Consider the following 27,900-nt stretch of genomic DNA (forward strand, 5'->3'; position numbering starts at 1 on the left):
AAGCTTTATGTTTGACAAAAACAAATAGAATGTTTTTGAGAAAAGGTGGTTTCATAATGTAATTAATCGATTTTAATAATAATAATTTATATTTCTTCGGTCTAATAGCTCTTGTGATAGTAGCAGTTGAGCTTATTAAAATGGATATTTTTGCTACTGTCTTTCTGGCCTGTATTTCAGTATTATTCGGAATAATTTTAACTTTAGGTGTACAGTATTATATTTTGTATGTTTATTTAAAAAAGAGCCCAATAGCAAAGCCTTCAGTAACAAAAAATTCAGTTGACTACAACCTACCGCAGGTATTTATTGTAATTTCAACAAGATTAGTGCTTAATCTTGCATGGCCTTAACTCTTAATTTTAATGTTTACTGTTTATTCCTAAAACGTTTTTGTTAACATAAATGAAGGTTCGTGGGTTTATGATTGTGTTTTATTTATTGTTTGTGTAGATTATTGATCAGTGTAGTGTTAAATTTAGACACTATAAATAGATTAGGCCAAATATTATAAATACTAAAATGTTCAGTTAGTTGTGGGTTTAATCTAAAGTTTTTCCAAATGTACAGCTCTCCAAATTCTCTTATGTAAATGTATCAGTATTAATTATATTTGTTTCAATTTCTTGGAAAATTATCAGATATAGGTTGACAGTAGAGACCTAGTTACTAAATAACTAGACCCACACTATGCCCTACTAAACATAAATTTTATTTATGATGTGAGTGCTAAAAGTGATGTTTTATTTTGTGAGTTAAAAATTTTGTGAAATGAGGGGAGCAAAGTGAACAATGTAATGAATAAAATAAAATCACTTTTATCACAAATATCATACAACATTTTTTGAGTAACTACCTTATTTTGATAATATTATATGAGATTTTGGAATGACATTAAACCTCAAAATGCATTTTAATACTCAAATACAAAACCATCTCAAAAATATTTTCAACACACTTCATGTAAACAGTCACTTTTAATACTGTTGACAGTAATTAAAAGTGGCATTTATAATGAACATTAATATAAATAACATTTGTTATTTATTGAAGAACTTATGGACTAATTATTCAAATATTTTATGAAGTGTTTTATTACTTGTTAATTCCAAACACTACTACATATTAGTTTATTTAAATTTTCAGGACATAAAAAAACAAATAGAATCTGAAGATGTGACAGACCAAAGAAAAGGAGCTAGTCTGCCTATTAGTTTAGTTTTACAGTTTTTATTCCACGAATTGAGGCATTCAGAATATATTAAACGGTGGCTCTATAAGAAATTGAGCCTAGAATTTGATGAACTTTTAACAAAAACTACAATAGGAAAATTTTTTGATAGCATTACAGTAAGTGATTTGAAATGGAACGTATTTGATTTCCAGATTATTTTTCTCTATTTCTCAATATATAATTTATTTTTTTAAAGTAGTAAAGTGAACAACATTTTGCTTTGGTTGGAGGGGGGTTGGGGGGGCAAAACTTTAGATTATGTACTATTGATTTATAGTGATTTGCTGACGGTAGAGGGAGGAGATACTCGGGGAGGACCTTATTAAGTTTGAGCTTATGTTGAGTGGAAATTGGGACTGACCAATATAAATCATAAACATAGTAAGGAGTTCTTCACAACCCCAGAAGGTGTTGCAAGACCTTTTTCTGTTGAGGGAGCCTTTCTCCAAATAATTTAAAACTAAAGTTATATTGAGTGTATATTAGTACTGCCCACATAGTACTTATAGATTGTTATCTTTATAATTGGTTCAGGTTTTAAATGAAATATAAAATAATAACCTAACCTAATCTAATCCAACCTAACCTAACCCAACCTAACCAAACCAAACCTAACTTGCTCAACAGTAAGGCGAACAAAAGATGACTAAACATACCAGGCCATAGTGTTACTAACTCTGTGTCAAAATTTCGAGCTAAACAGTGTTTTAAAAATTGTAAATGTAATAGTTTCTTGAGAAAATTTCATTAATCAAGATCTAATCCGATCCCTAAATGATTAATGGCAACATCGGATACGTCATGCATGACACAATACAATATGGCCTCTTAAACAAGTAAACAAGTTATGGTTGGTTTAACATAAAGCTAAAAAACATACATTTTCAATAATTTATCAAAAGCTAGTTATCTCGGCAATTTAAAATTTTGTATATAAACTTCTTACCTCATAGACTATTTGCTATAAAAATTTTAACAACCATTGTCCATAATCTAGAGTTTAGTGATAATAAACCCTCTAGTGCAGGGGGTGCCTGTCAGAAAATACAAAGTTTTTAGGCTCTTAGGAAATACTAGCATTTGACATTACAAAAAAATTCTACTTATATCTTGCAAGATATAAATTGTTTGATTTTTTTGTAGAATATTATTATATTTTTTCACTCTTGGGGGTCCGGTCTCGCTCGTCCACCCCCCTTCCGGTGGACCCGCCAATGTCTTGAAAGTATGTTTAAAGGAGTAAACTTTTTTAGATTAGGGATATGCACCTAGGGACAGAATTTCCTGACATAAAAGAAATCACTATAGATACAGTCAAATTAGATAAGAGGGAAGGTTATATTGAAACTGTGAGTTTATGCCTTGATTTGGATTACACAGGAAATTTTTTATTAAGTGTTGATGCCAAAATGAAATTTGGAAAAACCGCTTATCTGTCTATAAAAGGTTAGATCATTAAATATAAAAGAAACTGCAACACTATTTATGAAAAACCTTCATTTTAGTGAAAAGAATAAGTGGACAAGCAAGACTTCAGTTTTCCAGACAACCCTACACTCATTGGTCATTTAGTTTTTTCTCTGAACCCCTTTTAAATTTGCAAGTAGAATCTCATTTTCAAGGAAGGCAACTACAATCTAATATAACAAATCTCATTGTGAATCAGATCAAAAAAGCAATTAAGAGAAAGCATACTTTGCCAAACTACAAATTAAGGTAATTAATTAATATAATATGTACTCAATAATAATGGGTTATGAGAAAAATTTGTATAGAGTAAAATTTTCATTTTTGTAGATACAAACCATTTTTTGTCAAAACGGATCCATGTCAGTTGGATGCAGAAGACAACGAAATAGTTCCTCAAGGACAATTGGAAGTCACCTGTGTTGAAGTGTCAAGACTCTCCTTACCTCCCCTCATTCAAAATGTTTATTGCACAATGGCAGTGGGTGAGTATTTTCAATAAATAAAATTATCTCTTATTTATTATTATGGAGATTTTTCTCATAGTGCAGATTTTTTAGCAATGTGAACTTTGGTCTTGTAAATTTATATCTACTCCTTGATTTATTTCTACTGGTTTTATTATCAGGTCCGTACTCAACTACTAATTTCAACAAACAATTTTATTAGAGGGAGTGGAAATTGACTAGAGTTTTGAATCATATTGATCCACAGTGGCGTAACAAGACTGTTCGAGGCCTGTGGCAAATTAATTGGCTGTGGCCTTTTCCCTCGCAATAAAAAGAAGCTCAATCAAATATAAAGTTTTATTTTATTTCATAATAAATCACTACATAAAGGATGCATTTAAAACGACAAAAGTGACAAAGAATTGTCAATTCAGATAATGTTTACTAATTAATAATAATGAGAAATAATTATTTTATCCATACTTTATACCAGCATCGGTTACTACTCCGTAAATTTCAAATCTAAATATCCCGAAAACGGTACACAGTATCAAGTTTTATCAAGAGTATCTTTGGTGTAAAATTGAATGATGGTTAAGTTCACTTGAAATTTTATTTAAATAAATCTAATAATCATAAAGTTATGTTCAATACTATGTACAGTACGAACTGTGAAACTAGCGTCCACTATGAGAGTCAGACATACTCGTAAAAACAGATTCATTGGATGTATCAACTTCCAAAACATATTGCTATAAAACTTCAACACAATGTTGCAAGTAGTTGCAGCAAAATCGTAAAAAAATACGTATTTTATTTCTTCAACGCCCTTTATCTTGAATACGGATGGCGTTACGAACATTTTTTACCAAACAAACCCCAAACATTTTTCGGTTTTCTATCCATCCTAGACACGGGATTACACTTTTTTGAAACACCCTGTATATTCCAGTCGGCCGTTGCCTGCTATTAATTTTTTTCAACAAATTTTCATTAGACCATTCCTTCTAGTTCGGAATCATCACCTAGATACAAAACATAGCAACTACTGTGTTTACGAGGATGTATTGATGTCTAGTTAGTTCCATGCATAAACAAAATATTGTGTTATCATACCAACGAACAATAACTTATTAGAAGTGTCAGTGTAAAGTTTGATATCAAAAAAGTAAACAGAGTTACGCAATAAATTAACAGAAAAAATATGTCCACCGAAATTGGGAAAATCGAAAAATTGAGGTATCGAGCCACCATCAAGTACCTGTATTTAAAAGGGTTAAGAGGTAAGCAGATTTACGAAGGTATGCTTAATACCCTTGGTGATCAATGTCCTTCGTATGCGACCGTGAAACATTGAGCTGCAAGCTTCAAAAAACGTAAATTTTTCATTGAAGATGATGGATAAGACTTGGGTACATTTCAACGATCCAGAAACAAAGTAACAAATCGATGGAATGGCGACACTCTGGTTCTCCAAAAACCTAAGAAGTTTCGTGTCCAAAACTCTGCTGGAAAAGTTCTTGCTTCAGTTTTTTGGGATTACCAAGGAGTTAATCATGATTGATTTTTTGGATAAGGGTAGAACAATAACTGGAGATTACTATTCCACATTACTGACCACTCTACGGGTAACAATTAAACAGAAAAGACGAGGAAAGCTATCCAAAGATGTTTTGTTTTCGCAGGACGACGCCCCTGCACACAAGTCTTATGTTGCCATGTAAAAAATTCGTGATTTAAGGTGTGAATTACTAGAACACCTACCTTATTCACCAGATTTGACTCCGTCCGACTATCATCTCTTTTCTCAACTGAAAAAAAATTCAAACGGTCGTAAATTTTCTTCCAATGAGGAGGTAATAAAAGCTGTGGAGGTCTGGTTTGCAGAGCGAGAAGAAACACTTTTTTGAAAGGTCTAGTGACGCTGCAGTTTCACTGTAATAAATGTATCCATTTAAGAGGAGAATATGATGAGTAATAAAATATTTTGACATTGAAATTTTGTTTGGTTCTATAGTAGGCTAAGAATTTTTCTATATATCTTCGTATACTTAAACATCTTTTATTGAGTTGTTATTTAAAATTGTACAGCTATATTCTTTCTAACGATGATCTTGTTTTTCATTTTTTATCACCCAATGATGTTTATTTTTAGATTTAATACCTTGGATCTCTATATATCATAAAGATGACAATGTATATATGACACTTGAAATAACCATGACGAAAGTTCGACAAGCTCAACTAGGTGTAATTTTTAAACAAGAACAAGGATTGGTTTTAGTTGATAGCGTCACACCCCAAAGTACGGCTTACAAGTCGGGCCTAAGGCAAAATGATATAGTACTTGCCGTAGAAAACCGTACGGTTCAATCGGTACCTCAAGTTGCAAAGTTTATCAAATCCATATCAGCTGCTAATGTTACTTTGAAAGTGGAAAGGTTGGCTGAAAATTACAGTATCAAATCAAAGTATTCAGAGGAGACTGAAATCAAGGTAAATAATTAGTTTTACTAATCAGTGTTAAATAAACTATGTGCTAATGACTTGTTGAATTAGCTTTTTACAACTATGAGAATATTTTTCCAAAACTCAGGTTCAAAGAGCAAGAAAATTAAACGATGTAATTACTTCAAACATCTATTCAACAATGATTTTCACCTTCGGCGATGGCCTAGCGAAGTAACAAAGTGACTTTGCCATGTTGTTTACAAAACAAGAATATTTGTCAAAAAAATAAAAGTAACATTCAGTGTTTGGTTATGGCAGGATTCTTTACAGTTCAGGTTTTAATTTTTTTAGTTTAGATGAGACTAATGTGATTAACTGGCACCTAGAACGTAACTAATCATTTTGTTCCTTTCAGTATATTATCTACATCATTATATTTATAATTTTCTTACTATTCAATAAAACCTTTTAAACTTTTTTATTCTATATCATTTGAAACTTTTCGCAACTATAGATAATATAACTAAAATCTTAAAAAAGTATTGTTACCTAGATCATTGGATTTCCTACAGCAATTCCAAGCTTTGGATAAACATAGAAGTTAAATGCTATGTCGCAATTATGATAGTTTCTTTCCAGATTCAGGAAAGTCGGCTCATTATTTTAAGGGTAGTGAACATTTGATTACCAGCCTCAAATATCCTTTCCTTATTTTTCTAATTAATATTACGGTAAAAACCTCAATGATGATTAATTGCTTGATCATAACTCCACTAGTAACTTCCACTGAAGAGATGTACCACACTATCTCATTTCCTGTACCTTCTTCTGATATTCTGAGAATAACTTAATAGACTGATCTTTCTATCACCAGGTGAAGATATGTGGGTGTCTGCATGATCTCTTTGGTACGTCAGATTAGGCAAACATATAAAGTGAAGCTTCTTAGATTTGTAGCTTGTAAGAAACAAGATAAAAGCTTAGATTAATATTTAATATCAGTGTGGAACGATTGAAGGGTTTATTCTTCCTACTAGCCTCTCAATCTCTACGAATTTAAAATGCTATTAGGGCCATTAGTGGATCCATAATTTTGTTTTATTTATTTCAGATAATACTAATTTTGTATAATACCTAATAGTTATTTTTTTAGGTAATCACTTATTTCCAGATTTTTATTCCACTCTTTATTAGTAAATATTTCTGTTTTATAGTTGTTTTTTATTGTCTGACTCCAACATATATTTTTTCTGTTTATTATTTTGTACTTATTTAGTACAAAATCACCAGGGTTTCGATTTCAAGATTGGTTTGATTCAAAAAAAAAAATAAACTATACTGATAGCTATAATGAGGACTCTTAGTTTACACTGTTCTAAAACTTGTATATTAACAGGGCAGCATATAGAACCCTATATTTTTTTGTAACATTACATTTTAGTCAATATCTCTCTTTAAAAAGTATTAATTTTTTTGTTTATGGTCCATAACATATACTTAGCTTTTCTATTCTGTTTGTAAGTGTACCTGTGTACCAATTTGGTTGAGACTGTATCTCAGCTACCATTATTTATAGACATGAGGTTTTCGCGACCCTGTATCACTTTTTTGTAAAATTTTCAAAGCAACAAACAGAAATATTCCAACTATTTTTGTTCTTGAAATATAAGGCGAAAATCCTGTATAAGATAGAAAATCCATATTTATGTTTATTTAATAATAGGCTGTGAATTCTTTCACACCTGCATTTAATTATTGCTTTCTTAAAACTCCATGTAAGTTAAACCTATTTATTTAATTATATTCTAAAAATAAACTCAAAATATCACTCTTTAACATAAAATGTAATTACAAGAATCAAATGAGAAAATTTATTACAAAAACGAAGAAGAAACATATAAATTTAATAAAACTGTTTAAATTGTCGTCTATTTTGTCTTATACATAAACCACATACAGTTTCAATTCGCCTTAAGACAGTTAAAATTATAAAGCCTCTGTGAGTTTCTGAATGTTTCTTCGGTTGAGGCTCGGAGTTCATCTATATTATTGTACCGATTTGTATGAATCTTTTTTTTTAATTATCACCATACAAAGTCTATAATACTTAAGTCCAGTGACCTCTGGGATCATCTGATTGGCCCGTGTGTGCCAATCCAGCGTCTACCAAAATTAGCACTGAAATATTTTCTAACTACCCTTGAATTATTAGCGGGTGCTCCATTTTGATGGAAATATATCTCATGTCGCTGTTCCAAAGGTATGTCCTCCAGCAACTCTTGCATATTATTTTGTAATATATTTAGGTATCGCTGGGCAGTTGAGCAATCCTCAAAAATTGTTTATACAATTCTAGTCTCAATACAAAACATGAAACAATAAAACCAAATCGGCCTTGTTGTTGTTGTTCAAAAGTAATATGCTGGTTTTCTTGATATCAATATCTTGTATTTTGCCTATTAAATATGCCGATGTTGCTTATATGGGATTCGTCAGATCATATCACTTTTTTTCCAAAATCTTCATTTATAGGAAATTTGGGGTCTTGCTTCCACACACGCTAAAACATTAATTTCGCCAGCTTCATTTCTTTCAACATGAGATTGCCAAGGTTTTTAATTGCAGCCATAATTTAAAAGATTGGATTTTAACCGAGATACCGTAGCCCGAGATGACTAACGTCTTTCTGGAAACCTTATAAGATCTTTTCTATTTATTTTTTGAATTTTGTAACAAAATAAAACAAGCTGATTCTTCACCTGTTTAAATATAATTGCAGCGCTGCTTAAACATTTTACAATATTCTACTTTTCAAAATTTTGAAATTCTCTGTTTTCACCTTCAGCCATAATTATTGATTTGTATTGACTCTGTGACTTAGTTTCCAGGTGTGCAATAAACAAAACATTTTTTATGCATGTGTGAAAGAATTCATGGCCTACTATTAAGTAAACAAACATAAATATGGATTTTTCTGTTTTCTGATTAGGTTTTGATAGAATAATGTATTCAGAAAATAATTTGTTTATGCCCAATCTTAAGAACATTACTTTTAAGTTGTTAATGCTTTAGTATTTATAATTTTTCAACCCCGCTCTATGTATATAACCTTATAAACCCTTATAAAGCACCCCTGGTTAATATAAAATAAAAAAAATATTTAATTACCTTATGGTAGCTTCCCTATATTAAATTGACACTTATAATTCATCCCTTATTTCCAAAATATTGAAAAAATCTATTTATAGACGTATTTATTCTTTTCGATGATTTATTTATTTTAAATGGACATCTTCTTATCTGTTTTGACTTCAATATTTTGTATTTATAATTTTCAACCCCTATATATCATCCCTTATTTCGGAAAAAATTGAAAAAAATTCACAGACGTACTTATACAATTTTTTGATCTATTTATATCGAATTGATATTTTTTATCTCTTTTAACTTGAATATTGTATATTAACATTTTTCAACCCCTATAAATTATCCCTTATGTCAAAAAAAAGAAAAAATTATTCGAAAGATTTACACAATGTTTATACTTTCATTTAAGCTCCAAAATTTACCTGCACCAAACTTTTAAAAAGTGTATTTAGTTTTTAGGTCAGATCTCCGTTAATTTTCAAGAAATTTAGTAGCTTAAAACGTAGAATCATTGGGAATTATATAACCTATAAGATTATAAGCGTTTTAAATTTCTTTACCCCTCTTTAAAGGGTAACGTTTAAATGGTTAGACGATGGTATCAGTCATACGTTTGGATACGATTTGTAAGGTTATATCTCAGTTATTTTAGAAGTTACAAAGATATTAAAAAACGCAAAATTGTTGAAAAATATTAAGTTTTTGTTCTGTATCAATTTTTATATAAATCTCCAAGTTTTTCAATAATTTAAAAAAAAGGGGAAATTTCGAAAATGATTTTTCGACTTTGAACACAATTTTTTTTCGAAATTATGCATTCTAAATCGTTCAAACTTTCTGAAATCATTGTTAATACGTAAATAAAGTAAATCATCACTGGATAATATTTTTATTGCAATATGGGTACTATTGCTAAGGGTGAAATTTAGTTTTTTCTATAAACAAATATAAATCGATTTTATTTCGGCCATAATTTCCTTTGTTTTTATGCTAGAGAGTTCTACTAACTCTCATTTTAAAGCTTTTTAAAAGTACTTTTAAAAAGTTTATATGCAATTACCTCAAAAAGTCCGTTTTTCCGTTACTCGACGTTGAATTTAAAAAAATTTTGTTTGAGAAAAATAATCAACCTTCAATAAATCAAACTCGGTTTTTATTATGTCTGAAGCAAATTCAAAGAAACGAATCCCTTTTTTATAAAAAACTTGTTGGAATATTTCTGTTTTTGGCTTTAAAAGTTTTACAAAAAAGTGATACAATGTCGCGAATACTGCATGTCTATACCTTTAATAATAGCCGAGATACAGTGCAGTCTCAACCAAAATGGGACACAGTGTACAACAGATGGTTCTATGTTTATAATACACAATTTACATGTAAATAAATTAGATGTCAATGATATAGTAATGATTTGTTTTTTCAAGGTAACTTGTCCTACACCGGAACTGCCGGAAGAGACTGAATTAACCCAAACTGAACAAGAAAATTTTATTATGATTGAAGCGCCTAAAGATACAAAAAAGAGAGTACCGAAAATCATACCAACAAATGAGAATATGACAAAATTAGCTCAAACTATTGGAAATTTTAGTTTGAGGAAACGGAAGACATCTCTTTCTGGTAATTAATATAAACCACTTTATACTAAATAGTAGCAGATCAGCATAATACAACATACAATTATAAATATCAATAATACACAATTACTAAGGGCCACTATTATTTATTACTTGATATTTTTTGGTTTAAATTCGACATAATGAAACAGGTAATTTCCATATTATTTATCTACATTCATTCAGTTCAGTAGACACCAGTAATGATTTGAAAAAAATTCAATTCAACAAAAATATTTTGAATTTTAGCTTCGAGTTGCTACAAATTTTCATCTGATGAAAATGAATAATTATTGTGATTAAATTAACATTTCTTGTGCATTTGATAATCACTGCATATTTTATTTTAAGAAACTGGAAGCGCCAAAAACACGCCAACATCAAGTAATCCCAGTACACCACAACATTCCAATCTTAAACATCAAGCCAATCAAACCACATTTTTGATAAAGAAAACCTCAATGCCGGACTTACCAGAAATAACAAGAACGGATATAGAAAGTAATTGTGTAGAAGTTCCGTTAAATACAGAAGTAAGTCGTTACACCAATGTTCCCAATTCTTGAAAATTTATTTTCTCAAAGGGTCAATCAAAAACCCCTGAAAAAATTTTGTTATTAAATACATTTAAAACATAAAAAATATCATTAAACAAATAAGAAATTTCAAACAATCACTTAATAATTTCATTCAGCTACATCATCTTTTCAATTTTTTTCTGTATAAATTATAGGAAACTTCGAATAACAAATAATTTTCTTCAGATTCTGATTTTTAAAATCATTCATATTGACATTGAATAATTTCCCAGTGCCTATACTATTACACCGGTACTCTACTTAATTTGAAATTTAAAAAAATTGATATTCACTGACTTCTTGGTTATGAATTACTCCCAGTTTTTTCTCTTATTATCCTGGCCAAAACTTTGTAGGGCACATCCAGTAGTGCTATGTCCCTGTAGTTCTCGCAGCAGGTCCTGTCACGTTACTAATAGATAGGGCATCTTACAGTGTTGTTCCAATCATTTGGTAACCATTCTTCCCAAAATTTTTTTATCACCCACCTATTTTTAAAATCTCCACTGTGATACTATTTTCTCCTTTTCTTCTATTGCTTCCAGTTTCTCCTTTTCTTCTTAGGTATTCTGCTTTTGTTTGTTTTCTTGCTTCATCATATCTTCTTTTATTGCTATATTGGCTTTGATTTATTAATCTTGACTGGTTTCTCTTTCCTCAATCTACATTGCTCGTCAAACCAATCCTTTTCTGTGCTTTTCGCCTGCCCTAGACATTCTTACATGGTGTCTATCAGTGATGATTCTATTTGTTTCTATTTCTCATCAACATCCCAATTTCAATTATTATTTCGATCATTTATGTAAATTACACTAACACATTTTTTATCCAATTCGTGTTCCTGAAATGATTTTCTTTTCAAAGGACCAATTGAGTTGCTTTATTTCATACACTTTATTAATGAAATATATTTTCAACAAATATAATACAAATGGGGCGTGACATTGCTTCTTCACTTGCTGCTTCGTCTATATCCGATAAGACTAAACTCACGCTTGCACATGAATTCATAACAGCGCCAATATACAATGAGGCGCTAACAAAGAGGGCTGCTATTTAAATTTTGAGATATGGCAACTTTGATGTGATTCTATAAAATATGATTGTCGTACGAGTGCTCTATTTGAGTTGTTTACAGATACTTGAAACATTCAGCTTGGTCAAAAAATGGAATTGAATTACGAACATTTTCGTGCAATGAGTTTCTATAACTTTTGAGGTGGATTAAACCAACACTTTTGGTGATGAGGCACCATCTAGAGTCACCTTGCTTCGCCGATTTTTCGAATTCAATCATGGTCGTAGAAAATTGGCTGTTGTGTCAGAAAAACATCGATGCTGTGAGTAAGCTGATATTGAAAGATCGTATTGTGACATACATTGAGATGTAGGCATATTTGGGCATTAGTTCCACTTGAATATATTCAGTGTTGCATGAATATTTGGCTGTAAAAAAGATTTGTTGTATTGGAAATCGCATAATTTGTCAATCTTTCAAAAAAAGGTCGTCGATTGGTGCAAAGAAATGCTGAAAAAATTCAATCGCGGTGATTCAAAAGACGTCTATAAGATTCTGACAGGCCACGAATGATGGCTTTAAGCATATGAACCTGAAACTAAACAAAAATCGACCGTGGACAAGATGCGTCAAATCCAACAAAAGCTGTTCGCATCTGATGCACTTTGAAGCAAATGGTCGCCTGTTTTTTCGGAATAACTTGTACACCAGTATTCCAAACCAATCACAGAAAACGAATCATCACGGCAATACGAGCCTCATACATCAGTTCAAACAAAAACATTTTTGAACAGTCGTAAAATCGAATCGATTGGTCATCCGACGTACATTGTTGGAAACTCGATGATTTCTTAGTATTTCCGCAGAGCAACAATAAATTGCGAGGTCAAAGTTTTTCTACACATAAAGAAGCGGTTGATGTGTTGAAATAACATATTTTGGAGGTACCTCAATCGGAATGAAAAAATGCTTCGACAATTGGTCCAAACGCAGCAAAATTACATTGATCTCAATGGAGAATATTTTAGAAAACAGTAAAGCCATAACCAATTATAAATATATAATAAACTTTTAAGTTTTCCATTTTTTATTTTTAAACTTTGTGGCACCTTATCATAAAAATAAAAACAATATCGTAATAAAAAATTATTTTCGTCTGTAAATATATGAATTTTTGTAAAAGAAATCAGATTTAACGATTTAACTTGATAGCGAGTTCATTTAAATTTTGTTGAAACTACTGGGTAATATGATATCTGAATTTGATCGAGCAAGAATAGTGGCCTCACACCAAGAAGGTTTCTCTAATATAAATATTTCACAGACTGCGCTGAGGTGAGGCGAAACTGGACCGGCCACGGGTCTCCCCAGAGTTACATCAGAGAGGGAAGATCGTTACATAGCTAATTTTATCTGAAGAAACCGATTTATAATGGTAACGGTCGTTCGAAGTCACTTTTTGCTAACCTTTAAGAGTGCCTACACTTTTACGACGACAAATAGCTGCCCGTCTCCAATGGATTCAACAGCACAAGGATTGGGCTTTACAATAATGGCGTAACGTTATTTTTTTCCGACGAGTCCCGATTTGATTTCCACCGTGATAGTCGGCAGGAAAGGGTCTGGCAAGGACCAGGTAGACAAGAACGACTCAATTTTTTTGGGGGGTATAATGTATGGTCGCCGTACACCACTTATTGTCATTGAGCGAACAATGACAGTTCCCATATACGCTGAAAACATTACAAGACCGATAGTTTAGAACTTGCGCAATGAATATGGGGCAAATTTTTTAAAAAGTAAAAAAAGTTGAAAATCTCAAAAATTTCAAATTCTTAACTACATAAGAAAACGATTTTTTTTGGTTTTCAGTTGTGATGGCATTGGTTTAACAAAAACAACGAGCAGTTGCCTGCTTAATGATCACGACGTTGTCGTTGCCGGCAACGTAGTGTGTGCTGTTATAATATAGTTTTTATTTATTAGTTACGTATAAACGTATAAATAAAACATCTTTCTATATATAAGAATAAAATGAATAAACCATTTGTAGGTTTATATATATATATATATATATATATATATATATATATATATATATATATATATTACATAATCACATTAAAAATTAAAAGCGTATTAAACTTAATTACTGTAAAATATTAAAATAAGTTAAATAAATACATCTCGCAGGATCGTCAAAACGTCCAACACTCTCAAACCATTTTTTTATAGTTTATTCGAATTTCTTGGCATCATAAAAAACTTTATCAGGTGTTTTAGTTTATCAAAGTTTAAAAATAACCTAGAGAATAGCTATCGTATTTACTTTGTATCATATGTTTAGTGTTTATTTTATACCTATGACATCACGCGATAAGGCGGCCTCACTGAAATGTTTGAACTACCTACGAAATTTTTGAATTTGCAATAATTTTTTTCTCTATAAATATTGATCAAAGAATTAAATAAGTTATAATAAAAGTTGTATATAAACCACCCAAAACTATTTTTTTCTCAAACCATGCAATAACCATATTTTATCAATTAATAACACAGAGAAAATTATTTTGATAATTATTAAAGAGTATAAATTTTTATACCAATATTAGAAAATAATTACTTTCTTGTGGTTTTTTTTTGGTATACAGGTAGTATATATTCTATACAGAATGAAAAATGTTCATAAATAAGTTGTTGACATAGTTGTTATACAAACGTATCTAAGAATAGATTTGAAACTAACAGAATTCGTTGATTGCCATATTTATGCATAGTCCAAAGAGTATTTTTACCACAAATATGTGGAATTGTATTAATATACCATTTTGCAGGTCCATAGAAGCAAAGAACTTCAGGTTGGTACAGTACTTCAGTTCAACGAAGATTTTCAGTTTTCTCTGAAAGATTCTTTAAAATATCTCAATATAAACGTATGGGGAACGATTGCTGATGAAAAAGATGTTTTACTAGGTTACACCAACATACCACTTAGCCACGTTCTAGGAGAATGTTGTAATAGGTAAATTAAATGATTTTTATTATAATTTTTTCATCATAAATCTATAATTCTTTTATTGCAGCTTTTTAGGTAATTATATGCGATGCTATTCATTTTTGCCGCCGAACAACATAGTCCCAAACAATCAGACTCATCCTCTTCTGTTGCATTCGGGCTTCGAACATGTTTTTTGTTATGGTGACATTCTACTGACATTTGTATGGACACATGACGAGGATATCGAACTGAAACAAAAGATATCAGAAAATCACTTTACCGAGGATGTTAAACCTGATGAATCTCCCAGTGGAATGCAACACGATTTTGTTAGGACACAATTCCATAGAACGACTCATTGTGATTTTTGTTCAAAAAAGGTAAACAATATTTAATATTTGCATAATAAAGGTTGTTATTTTTCAATATGTGCGCCTTTTTTAGATATGGTTGAAGGATGCAGTACAGTGCAAGCAATGTGGTTTGTGTTGTCATAAAAAATGCATAGTAAAATGTCAGATGAGTAATGGCTGCAATCCAAACTCAAAAACTGAACATTCCTCTTCTGAAGGACCCGAAATTGCTATGACCGATATAGGTGAAGAGATAACTGAGTCAAAACCACTTGGAAATGGCATCAAAAGAGTTAATAGTGTTAATAATTTAGCCATCCCAGGTAATGCGTTCACTATCAAATCAACACCTTCACTTTTTTAACAGTTGCAATTTATAATTAGCACCTCTATTACTTTAGCGTATATATTTGATCTTATTTTGAACTTCCAAAACTTCAAAATTGAATGAAGCGACCAAATAATGGAAAAAAGAAAGCTTTACTCACTTTATTCCATGTTTGCTACCTTGAAAGTAGGGGTTGGCATAGAGCTCTGCATTTGTTTTTCAGCAACGCTAATCAAGGCCATCCGCCAGAATATTACTTTTTCACTCATTCCATTGCCTCCATGATGTGTTATTTCTATCAGATCTGAATAGATATACTAGTTCACTACGATGGCCACGTCATTTTACCCTGCCCCCTATACGGGGGTTGGTAGAGAGCTCACGGCTTGTTTCAATCAGCAACACAGGAACTAGATTTCTCTAGAAGATTTTTTTCTCAATGATGTTGTCCTCATATATTTCTCCCATCAGAACTGGTAAACAAGTTGTCATACTTTTACATCATGCTGCTCATTCTGTCATGGAGATAAGAGTTGGCAGAGAGCTCGTCACTTATTTCAATTAACAACACTAATCCAAGGCCACTCTCTGGTAACACCTCTCTTGCTCATTGCCTCTATGATGTTGTCTTCCCATGTGTTTTTGGGATTTTCTATTATTATATGCGATATAGAGGAGTTTTTAATCAGTCATTCTCATCATGTGCCTGAACTATTGTAGTAAGATTTTTGAAAGGTAGACTGGGGCTTTTAAAATTTCAAGTAATCTCAAATTTAGAATGACTTGAGCTTCTCTATTTCTTTCAAGACTATAAGCTATTGTCTTTTTCTCTCTCTTTCTTCTTAGGTCTAATATTTTTATTTTTTTTTGTGTGATGTGTTATATCTAATTGAGTTTGAATACAACCAACAAACAACGTTTATCATGTAATGACATAGTTGATATATGTTCTTTCTTGATCTAGTGCTTTTTGAAAAATCCATTACCAACATACATACACTACAAAATAACACACATTTTTTAGGATCTCCATTCATAGGTTGTACTTCAAGAAGTTTGCCACCGTCCCCCCAACGAACTCCAAGTAGAAAACAATCTTTGGTAATCGTAAATCCGTTTTTAATGTGTCCTGAAGTTCTTGAAGAAGTTCAGAAGAACCCGGCAGAAGCTTCAGATTGCATTAATAGATTATTGGATCAGATTATGTCGTGTCCTAATGATGAGACGTTAATGGATGCTGCCAAAGAGACTGGAAGACAAATGTATCTACACATGTCGCACGAAGAAAAAGTTGAAAAAATTAATCTAATTGTAAGTTAACTAATTACCGTCTTTTATTTCTTAGACCCTTTTATATGTTTTTGATACTAAATCGTCTTGATTTTATGTCTCTTCTGATTAAAAGTTAGTTTTTAAAAAAGGTAAAAAATTGACATTTCGCCCTAGTTTGGCCTTTATCAAAATATGTTTTGCTTAATTATATTAATCAATCGATCACCAACAACATGAATATCAAAATAAAACTCTGTTTCAATAACAATAAATATTTTTTCTTAGTTGTTATATCTCAAAAATAAGTAGCTAATTATTCTTGCTTTACAATAGTAACATATAGTGTTTTATTAAAGAGTATTTTTATCAAAATATCTTTGATAACGCTGCATATACAAATATTTCGAAAGGTTTGCCTAGTAGTTTTTTAATCTACAAGATTGCATACATTGACCCAAATTAACGACGTATCGCGACCTGACACTACACGCGTGAACTCACAGACGTGTCCTGCTGTAGTACAATTTGCTGTGCCACACATGTGAGTGACTAGCAAGTCTTTCCTTAATTACCCACTATTTTTCTCTTCTCATCAAAGATTAAAACAAAAATTTCCTCCTCAGCATCATCCGATTCTGATTTAGAACTTAAGTTCAATAACAACAATTGTTTTATTCGATTGGCAAAAATGGCATTTTCTGATGCCGACTAGTCGCGAACTGCGTGTATCAAATTCAAACCTGCCGCAAAACTAAATAATTATTTGCCGGAAATGTATAAAACATATTTGAAATTATTAATTTGTAGATTTTACTAAAAGTGTGTTTTAAAAACTTCTCGTAAATACTGACCGAAGTGAATTTCAAGAACTTATTGATTAAGAGAAAGAAAGTTAAGATAGGGGCAAAATAATTCGCAGTATTAATGCTGATTAAGTTTTTATTTACTTACCTAATACATTTTAGATTGATACTTAAATGAACAGGAGATAATCCCATTCGAAACATTTATTTTTATGAAATTAGGTTTTATATTATTGAATATTGAAAAGTTATATCAAAGTTGAAATATTATCAAATGTAAATGGACCAACAACTTTTTCTTTCCTTTTCATTGTTCTCTTTATACTTCAGATGATTGTGAAATGAAAATGATTAAATATTGATTATTGGATATTGTACATTGAAATAATTTGTAATTTTTCTTACAAATGAACATTATTATTACAACTGATGAAGATGCATTTTCAATACACATGCTGTTAATAATTTGATTATGATCATCGTCAATATTCAAGTAAGGTTTATTGCGTTGGCATTGTTAATCTATTGGGGTGATTAGTATTTTTTTCCTTGGTATTGAAGCCAATCGCTTCGGCAGACGATTTTCTACAATTTTGAAATTTTCTTCCAATAGGTATATTATACCAGTGATCACTTCCGATTTATTCTTAGGAATAATCTGTTGATTTTTATATTAGTTCCCTTTTTGACATCAATTTTTTTATTAATCTGACAGGACAAATGTGTTGTCATTGTTTTCTATCAAAAATTTGTTTCCAGTACACATTCTTGAACCACCTTGCAAGTCTTGTTGAATACAGAGTTATAACTCGATTTGTTAGCAAGTATCAGCTTTCCCACCTCGCCAAGCTAATTATAACGCAGCTATATGATAGAATTTCTGTTGCACTGAATAGTTGTCCTTAATCAGATGACTTCAGATTAATTGTTTTTTTACTGGAGCAAAAAAATTTCCTGTTAATTATTCCCACATAGCCAATTTCATGTTGTCTTTGTTGCTTCAGTTTTTTTATTTACGTTTCTGTCTGCGACTTTCTCGTTTTACTCTTCTCTCTCTCACTTTCTTTTCTGTATTGATTATTTCATAATTTTCACGCCTTTCTCTAATGAGTTGATATATTTATTTTTTTTACAGTTTGTTTATTATGTAAATAAAAATGTTTCCTTTCATTTTCAGATGACTGAACTGAAAAAGACTCTAGATTCGGTTACAATGGAACATATGGATCTTTCGAAACAAATAGGATCAGAGGAATCGGAGGTCGAAAAAGCGAAATTAGCTTTTTTAATGGGAAAAGCAGACGCAAAAGTTCACGGACTATCAGTGTTGATGTTGCATTACTGTTCCAGTCTGCAACATACCCAAGAGAAAATTATTTAAATATATCAAGATTTTCTGTTATAATGAAAAAACATAGTCAATATTTCTTACTAAAAAGAGTGTTGGTATGGTTGATCTGACATTTTCAACTTTTAACACCAAACTTTCATATGTGATATATTGAAAAATGATCCAAATCGTACTGCAATAACAATGAGTTAGAGCTTTGCGTCCTAGAAAAAAGTACCTAGATTGTTTTTTAGAGCCATTTACTTCTGGAACTATCATTTTAGGTCTAAGAGTTAATAATAAAATAAGTGAATTGTTCATTTTCTGCATTCTAAATTCCGTATTTATTATTTTAATTTGTATAAGTATTTTTACATTATTGCTCTATTAAAACATAATTATTTCTATTCACAATTCTATATTATCTTGCTCTTATATATTATCAAAAAGTTTTGGTGATTAAAAGTTTAAGAAGTCAAAGATTTGGTAAAGTGAATTTCACTAATATATATAGTGTAAATAGTAATAGTAAATCATCCCCATACTATATATTTCTAGTTATTGATTAATGAGAAAAGGTACAAATTTTTCACATGTTACCATATTGTTTTATTGATTCAGTCTGGTAATGTAATGTACTTCTTCAACCATAGTAGTTGATTTTATTTATTCAGTTAGTTTTGTCCAATAGCCCTGGCTTTTATTTATTGGATGTAGATGTTCCAGGACAATTGTAATTTGATAAAAATGATGTGCGGCTTATAGTAACAGCGACCAAAACTCACTTTTATTACAATCTTACAATAATCTTCATATGTTTGACTTTTCATTACTAAATATCTGTATAACTAAAATGTTTTAATCAATTTTCTCAAAAGTAACCCTGGATATCCACTTATCTGAATGTTGAAACCATAATTGGGAGCAGGTCTCCTTCTTTGCACATTATTTCACAAATTTTCTAATCTCCTAATTGAATTTAAAATTTGAACTTGTTTCCTTTGAAACAGATTGATTGCACTACAGAATTATAATCAGAAAATAATGATCATGACCTTAATGTTCTATTTTGATTAATGGACCCTATTAGGGTTGAATATGTCACTGTTTTTCCATTCAAAACTCTAAATTTTTGTCTTGGACCCAAAACAATCCTTATTCCCAATTTTAATTTCCAGTGTCAATTATGGGAATGAATTTCGGATCCTCCTCAAACAATCATCAAATTAAGTACAAATTAATTTTGTTTCATTTCTGTTCATTAAACGAAAAGTCTTCATGATGTAAAAACACAAAGAATAGATGCGTATGTTACCCACTCAAAATAAGTAACTGGCGTGACAAGTGAAAAAGCGAGCGGTGGGGTATTCGGATTAGAAGGAGTTCGGAGTAAAGATGTTCAACTGTATTACTGTTATAGACCGTTGAAGAGGCTCCTGCTTTTTTTCTGACTCATTACTTTAAACGATATTCAAGTAAATTAATTGGGTAACAAATGAGACGTAAACTCCTTATCCATCTAACCATCAATATGTGTATGTATGTATTGGTGAAATACACTGTAAATATTAAATCTCGTAGATGATCTGCACTTACAGCAAAAAACGATGAGCACATTCTTGTATTATAGTTTAAAAACTTATAATTATAGGATACAGTACTTATTTAGAACACAAATACAAAGAGTTTTTATTTCTTTTTATATTTTATTGATAAGATTTTTAGAAAGCTAATTTTTACTTTATTATTTAATTCGCACATAATATAAAGAGTATACATGCATTACAATTTTCATATATTCGCTTTCGACAATTAAATAGTTGGCAACAATAGCAACAATATTGGTCACTTCGTTTTTTTATTATCACATTTGTATATTTACAATCTACACCACATGTGAGTATTAAGTAAATCAGTTGTCTGTATTTAACTTAAAGGGAACCATTCATTGATGCTACTCCTTATATTCTATTTTTCAAAGTTGTGGTAGGTCCTGGAGTCCAAGTTCTACGTAGTCTTCTCGTTTGTGAACTGTTAGTGGATAGTTCTTCTATTAGCTCGTTGTCATGGTTTGCCATGTTGATGTATGTTATGGCTATACGCTTTATCTCATTTTTAACGTAGGGAATGTTGAAATCAGTCTGGAGGGTATGATTACTAACATACCACGGAGCGTCTGGTTTCTTAGTGTTTTGAATTGAAACCTTTGTATTATGTTGATCACAGTAGTTGTAGTTGTAGCCTCAATGTGTTTTTACCAGGTAAGTCGCTGATCTAGATGAAGGCTGAGGTATTTGGTTTCAGTTCCTATGGGTGTTCGTATGGTGTGCATAGTTACTGGAGGGCATATATTATGACGCATGGTGAAGGTGACTTGTATTGATTTAGATCTTAGTCCGCTATTTGATGTACCACTCATTAAGCAGGTCGATATGGTTTGGTAAATCTTCAGTAGCTGTTAATAGGTCGTCGGTTGTAGCTAAGTCAGCTACATTATCAGCGAATGAAACCATTTTAGTGTTGTTGGTTACTGGTATATCTGATGTATATATAAGGAAAAGCAGTCCAGATTTAATAGGAAAGAAATTAGATTTCTGGTCTGAAAATCTTACAGAAAAGGTCCTAATCGATAAGTATGATTTGAAGAGAAGGTAGTAATTACTTGAAAGGCAGTTTTTTAATTTAAGACCCCTGTGCCACTCCTTATCGAAGGCCTGAGAGATGTCTAGGAATACCGCATTACAAGTAGGAGCCGTTCGAGGACTTTGCTTACTGTAGTACATTTTAGTCGGAGTTGGAGGTTGAGGTTGTCTTCTAAGTAGTAGCGAAATTGATTCAATTTTGTATTTTTTGAGTTTAGCTAAGAAGGATGTGCCCTTTTGATAATTGTTGTTCTTATACTAGTTATAACAGGAGTGTGATCAGAACTAAGGTCAAAGTTAGATTCTACGATGCAGTCGTTTCTTGACACTCCTTTGTTATAAAGAAGTCCAGGAGGTCAGGCAGTTTCATGAGGTCACTTGGCCAGTAAGTAGGGACTCCGTTGGATAGGTAATCGTAGTTATTATCTGTCATTGCTCGCAGTACATTTCGTCCTTTTGTAGTAATGCGTCTGGAACTTCAGTGCGTATGTTTGGCGTTCCAGTCACCACCTGCGATAAATTTGTATTTTGTTTGTTTGAAATTTTTGTAATTCACGGTGGGGGATATTCCTGCGAATTATTACTGCTGAACCTTCGTGAGCAGTACCATCTGGTTGAGAAGTGTGATAATGGAGTATTGTGGGATTTTGAATACTGTTAGGGTAGTGAAGTGCATTTCTGATACAAGCAATATGTCCATTTTTTTTAGATCTAGACCTGCCTTTTACAATTCAGCTTTGATATCTTCGGGTGGTATAGAGTAGTGAAAATGTCTTATGTCTTTAAAATATCTTATCAAATTTCTGTAGGTTTCTTCTGTGTGAGCTGAGATCTTAACAATTTCATTGGGTAGGGATTTGCTGTAATACGTTTTGGTTTTGCAGTTGGTTGGTGGTGTGTTGGGGGTCCCGGGATCTCTTTTTGGTTTATCTCGTTTGCGTTTTCTGACTTGTTGCCATGTGTTCTTTTGATTAGATTCTTCGTTGGTAAGGATGCTTTCTTGATCACTGAAGTCTACATCTGTTACAATATTTTGCGAATGGGGACGAATGTTAAGTATGGGTGGTTTAAGGACATAATTTTCAGAGACTACTGGAATTTTGACTTTGATTATATTTTAAAAGTCTCGAAAATGAATTGTGGCTTAACTAAGAAAGGCGTTAGGGAATTAGCATGTAAATACGCTGAAGCTAACTACAAAAAAATCACAGACACTTGAAAAGACATAGTCAGGGTGAAAACTCCTTGTCGTCAATTAGAAAGCCCGAAGCTACAAGTCTTTTCCGATCAACCAGTTTTAACAAAGTAAATGTCAAAGCTTTTTTTGACAACGTGGAAAATGTTCATAACAGGTTTGGCCTATTTCTTCCCCTAGAATATGGAATATAGAAGAAAAAGGTCTGTCTATTGTACATATATCATCTCATATTGTAGCCAAAAAAGGGTAAAACAAGTGGGTGGTTGTATCTCAGCTGAAAGAGGCAACTTGATAACCTTTATTGGGGCTGCAAATGCTATCGGAAATCACATTCCACCTATGTTAATATTCCTGAGAGTATTTTTCAAAGAAAGAATGATGGCTGAAGTTCCTCCAGGTTCTATAGGTGGAGCAACACCTAATAGGTGGTCGAACGAGCAGCTATTCTCAAATTTCATTATATAGCTCACGCCAAACCTGCACGGGAAGAACGCATACTTTTGCTTCTAAATAAAAATGAGTCATACCTCTCTGTTGATGTTATTGCAAAAGCATCAAAGGGAATAGTTACGATTACCTTATCTCCGCATACCTCGAACAAGCTGCAGCCTTTGGATGTATCAGTTTTTAGTCCTTCACAGATTTTTTACAACCAAATAATTTTTTTGTTGCCTGGTTCAACACTCTTCCCTACAATCTGTAATGATGTCGTTGGCCGTTAAACTCTTATTATTTAGTAGAGTGCTAGAGCATTTGGGATGAATCGGAATGCATTTTATAAATTAAGTGAAGGTAGTATATTTGAAAATAAAATTATTTCATTTTTATTCATTTTGGTATATTAAATATGAGTATCCAAATTAGAAAATAATAAAGTGGGTGAATCAATTTTTATAATCAGTATTTTGTGGATTCGATTTTACAACAATTTATATCTATACATTGAAAGAAATAAAAAAATATGTGGTATATCAAAATTTAATGCATGTTCGTTATGTTGCAAGTTGTTTGTTGTTAGTTTAGTTTAAGTTTTCACTACACTGAATTTATATTTAAGTCTAGAAGTTTTTGTAAAATAGCTGAGAACGATTTAAACTTCAATTTCCCCAATAAATTGATGAACGTTATTTTAAATTTTTCAAGTTGGTAATTTTTATTTTGTCAGCCAAAATATGGAAACAGTTTTAATTAAAAAAATACACAATAAATATATAGTACGACAACCACCAGCACATGATGATTTTCATTTGATTTTGTGGAACTGTTATTATTTCACTGATTAAGTTTTTGTTAAGCCTTGAGAACATAGTAGAAAACAGTGCCAACTTGTTTATTGCAATGCAATTTTAGAAAGATCGTAAAATGTGCATTTTGTTAATCTAGTCAATTAAAATTTTGCGAAACTTTCATTTATTAGATGTAGTTTTACTGAAATAAATATTATTTTTATTCAAATACATGTCCGCTCGGTTTATATAATCTGTTTTCAAGCCAAAAATTCGATAAAAATAAAATTTCCACACATATTGAATTTTTAAGACAATTATGTTGCTATCTGAAGATTAAAAATTTTCAAAATTATAGCCATAATTTGCACAAAATTATGATTTCTATAAAGTGACCCAGTACTACTTACATTAATTTGTGGATTTGATAGTACTTCCAAAAATAAGAGTATTCCTTTATGTGTACATCTTTTTCTAAAACTATATTAAAGACACATAACCCTTTGAAAGGTGCAATATCGTTGGATTAATTCGCAATCTCAAAAGCAGCAAATTTTACAATAGGCACCAAAAATCTAATGATCAAAAAAGAGGGAACTTCGAAGGGTATTTTTGGGTAGGATAAGGGGAAATTTTTTTTCTATAGGAAGGTTTGTTGGAGTTGGCCCTGACATAGGAGCCATTTGCATTTCTCGTACTTGCACGGACGCGTTTTTCGTTCTGGCAGACTTTTGGTGATGGAATTTCTTTCTGGCATTAAATATTATGACTTATTAATCTATTTTATTTATTCTGTTAAAATTTCAAGAATGATGAAATGACAAAATTGGATTTTTTTATAAATATTTATAATGTTCTGTCAACAATTAGGATGTAAATGTTCTGGCAAAAATTTTATGAAGTAACAATACTGTCGAAAGTAATTTCCTAGAATTTTATGACTTATAGTTTAACAAAAATAAATCTTATTTCTGACCCTCTTTAAAAATTTAAGGTAGTTCACCCCGGCCACATAGGACTGCCAGAAGTGGCTTTTCAGCATCTGTAGGTATTAAGTGTGAAAAGTTTCATGACTTTTGAAATGACCAGCTAAAATTGGTCACTGGCTCTTGTTCTATATAATAGAAACCCAATTACAGTAAGATGAATACATTAACTGTTTTCTAAATTTAATTTTTATATTCTCATGTGTGGTTGAACTACAAAAATTAGTGAATGTGAGAGAAACTATACATCTTATTTTAATTATGATTTGATTTATTTAAACTATTTTATCTTAAGCTGAAAATTAATCTAAATCACTAAATTAAAATTAGGCTTTATATTAAGTAATTTGTTCAAAAATTTAAAAACTATTTGTTTGCAATAACTTATAGTCCAGTCAAATTAGACAAAAAAATAAGAGTGGAGATACATAAAATGACAACAAGCTGATAATAAGTGAAATTGTTCAGAATATAATTATGGATAAAATTTTTAAATTTCCTGTCATTTTAATGTATGGCAAAAAATTAGATTTTTAGCAAAACGGTAAGTTGTATCATAAAAATACTTCAGACAAAAATTGTAGATCATAAAATTATCTATAAAGAATCTATCAATACTTTTTTCCTACAAGTCACAATATTACGATTGAAAAAATTGTAAAAGTAATCGTCATAATATGCATGAGAACGCCGCGTATGTACATCTTAGATCAGATATATTAAAATATTTTGTGTGGCTTGGTTACCGGCTAGATCCTACAGAGTGGAGTTGGAAGTTTATCAACAATACATTAGAACCAGTTCAAACTTTACTCCTGTCGGAAAAACTGCTGAACGCAATTTTTTGCAACTTCAAAAAGGTATGCAGCGCTAAATGTGGTTGCAAAAAGTGGGACTATTTTGTCCTCTGACATGTACAAAACGTCAAGGCAAGTTGTACTCTAATGCTGGATCACCAACAGTGAATAATTCGTTTGATACCAACGAGATGACATGCGATACATCGCAATTGATGCATTTTACTTGAACTCAGAATGAATAAAAAGAAGAAAGGAAGAACAAGAAGAAGACGAACCAAAATAATTTGAAAGTTATGAATTGTCGATATCACCTCTTCATTGTTGAAAAATCTTTGACCACCGCGCCATTTTTTCAATTTTGGAAATAGAAAAGAATCCGAGGGAGCTAAATATGGCGAATACGGTGCATGAGGTAGCAATTCAGACTTTAATTTTCTTAATGAAACACTTTCTTCTTCACCATATGCGGCCATTTTTGCTTGATTTGTACGCTCAAACGTTACAATGAATTCGTATAATACTCGCCGTTGATGGTTTTACGTTTTTCAAGTGAAAATTATCCCACGCGCTTCCCAAAAAACGACGCCATGGTCTTGATGGAACGGTCTTTGCCTTCTTTCGAGCTGGTTCTCTTTTTTCAGTCCATTGTTTTTATTGCTCTTTTGTCTCATGGGTGAAAGGATGGACCCTCGTTCCATCCATTGTTATGGAACGACGCTAAAATTCGGCTTCATTTCTGTAAAACATTGCCATTTACTTGATGGAAGCATCTTCACGACGCTGCTTTTATTCTATTGTGAGCAGACGCGGCACACATCGTGTGCACAGCTTTCTTATGCCCAAATTTTCATTTAATATGCAATGTACAGCTACATAATATTTCACTGTTGAAAACCAAGGAGCAGTTTCGCCTAGAGAATCTAGGTAAGATTTTATATTGGTTGGGCTTATGACTTTCAAATAAAAGTATTGTATCATAAAACGATGACCAATTTTTTCCATGTTTACAAATTCACTAAAAACGTTCACTATTGATGGCTGCCAAACAAATACTGAACAACGTGGCGTCTTCAAACTTAAACCATATGCTGTATGGATTGGTAATTTTCAAGCAACTACCGCCATCTCTAGGTCAGACCAGGTACTTCTGGGACCATTCTTATATTAATTAAAAAAGATTTCGCGTTTCACGCCACCTACCATTGAATAATTACCCTGTATATAATTTTTACGTAACAAAGACAGTAGTTATTTATTTTACTAAAATTGTTTGCATGGTGCATACACAAGATGAAAAGTAATTTATACGTCAGTATATTTATTAATATCTATTCCAATTTCTTTTTACCGAATCTCTTATATAGTCGAATCAATAATTTTTATATTATTTACTTAATATTCAATGTCCATCGATTTTATCTTTGAACTTTTTTCCAATTATATTTTAATAAAATTGTTTCAGTAAAATTACATATTATTTTTGATTCGCAGTTGCGGTACTTTAATATTTATTAAAAGTGTCCTACTTTAGGTATTTAGTAGTCCTAAGATATATTGTGATAATTACTTATTAATGTTAATTTGTTAGTAATCTTATACAAGCATTTTCTTTTCATGTTTTTATCTTGAAATAAACATTTATAACAAATTGTATTTATTTCTATCCTTGGAACAACTGGATCTTATATACAAAGACATTATTTTATTTCCTAACAGTGACACTGAACACTCAGAGAATATTATTTTATTTGAAAAATATAACACATCATGTTAATCACATTTCAAAACAAGCTGCCAAAACAAATGGGATTAATTCATCATACGAGTATGAACAGAATTACCGTCAAAATGGTATACAGATGGTTCTAAAACAGGAAACTGGATTTCATTTCTTGCTGGATTATTTTGTATCTAAGAGGTTTTTTGATGTTGTCAGGCTTTTTGTTTTGGTGGCAGAAACCATCATATTTGGAGATTTTCCTATGCAACGAAAGCGATATAGCA

The 27,900-nt window shown here is 31.3% G+C and overlaps 1 protein-coding gene across 2 annotated transcripts; it reads left to right on the plus strand.

Moving 5' to 3' along the window:
• LOC130453385 (PDZ domain-containing protein 8) lies at positions 1 to 27,544 on the plus strand. 2 transcript variants are annotated; one of them, XM_056793094.1, is made up of 13 exons: positions 1 to 302; positions 1,147 to 1,350; positions 2,488 to 2,680; positions 2,740 to 2,950; positions 3,032 to 3,186; positions 5,306 to 5,646; positions 10,173 to 10,368; positions 10,716 to 10,897; positions 14,795 to 14,982; positions 15,044 to 15,338; positions 15,403 to 15,634; positions 16,679 to 16,950; positions 18,892 to 27,544. In XM_056793094.1, the coding sequence occupies exons 1-13, from the start codon at positions 141 to 143 to the stop codon at positions 19,093 to 19,095; spliced, it is 2,835 nt and encodes a 944-aa protein (XP_056649072.1). In that variant the 5' UTR covers positions 1 to 140; the 3' UTR covers positions 19,096 to 27,544. The 2 variants fall into 2 exon arrangements, with proteins under 2 accessions (XP_056649072.1, XP_056649071.1); XM_056793093.1 differs by having other exon boundaries at positions 14 to 302; positions 16,664 to 16,950.
• The last annotated feature ends 356 nt before the right edge of the window (positions 27,545 to 27,900 follow it).

Source organism: Diorhabda sublineata, chromosome 2 (genome assembly GCF_026230105.1).
Source record: "Diorhabda sublineata isolate icDioSubl1.1 chromosome 2, icDioSubl1.1, whole genome shotgun sequence".
In the NCBI taxonomy this organism is placed as follows: domain Eukaryota; kingdom Metazoa; phylum Arthropoda; class Insecta; order Coleoptera; family Chrysomelidae; genus Diorhabda; species Diorhabda sublineata.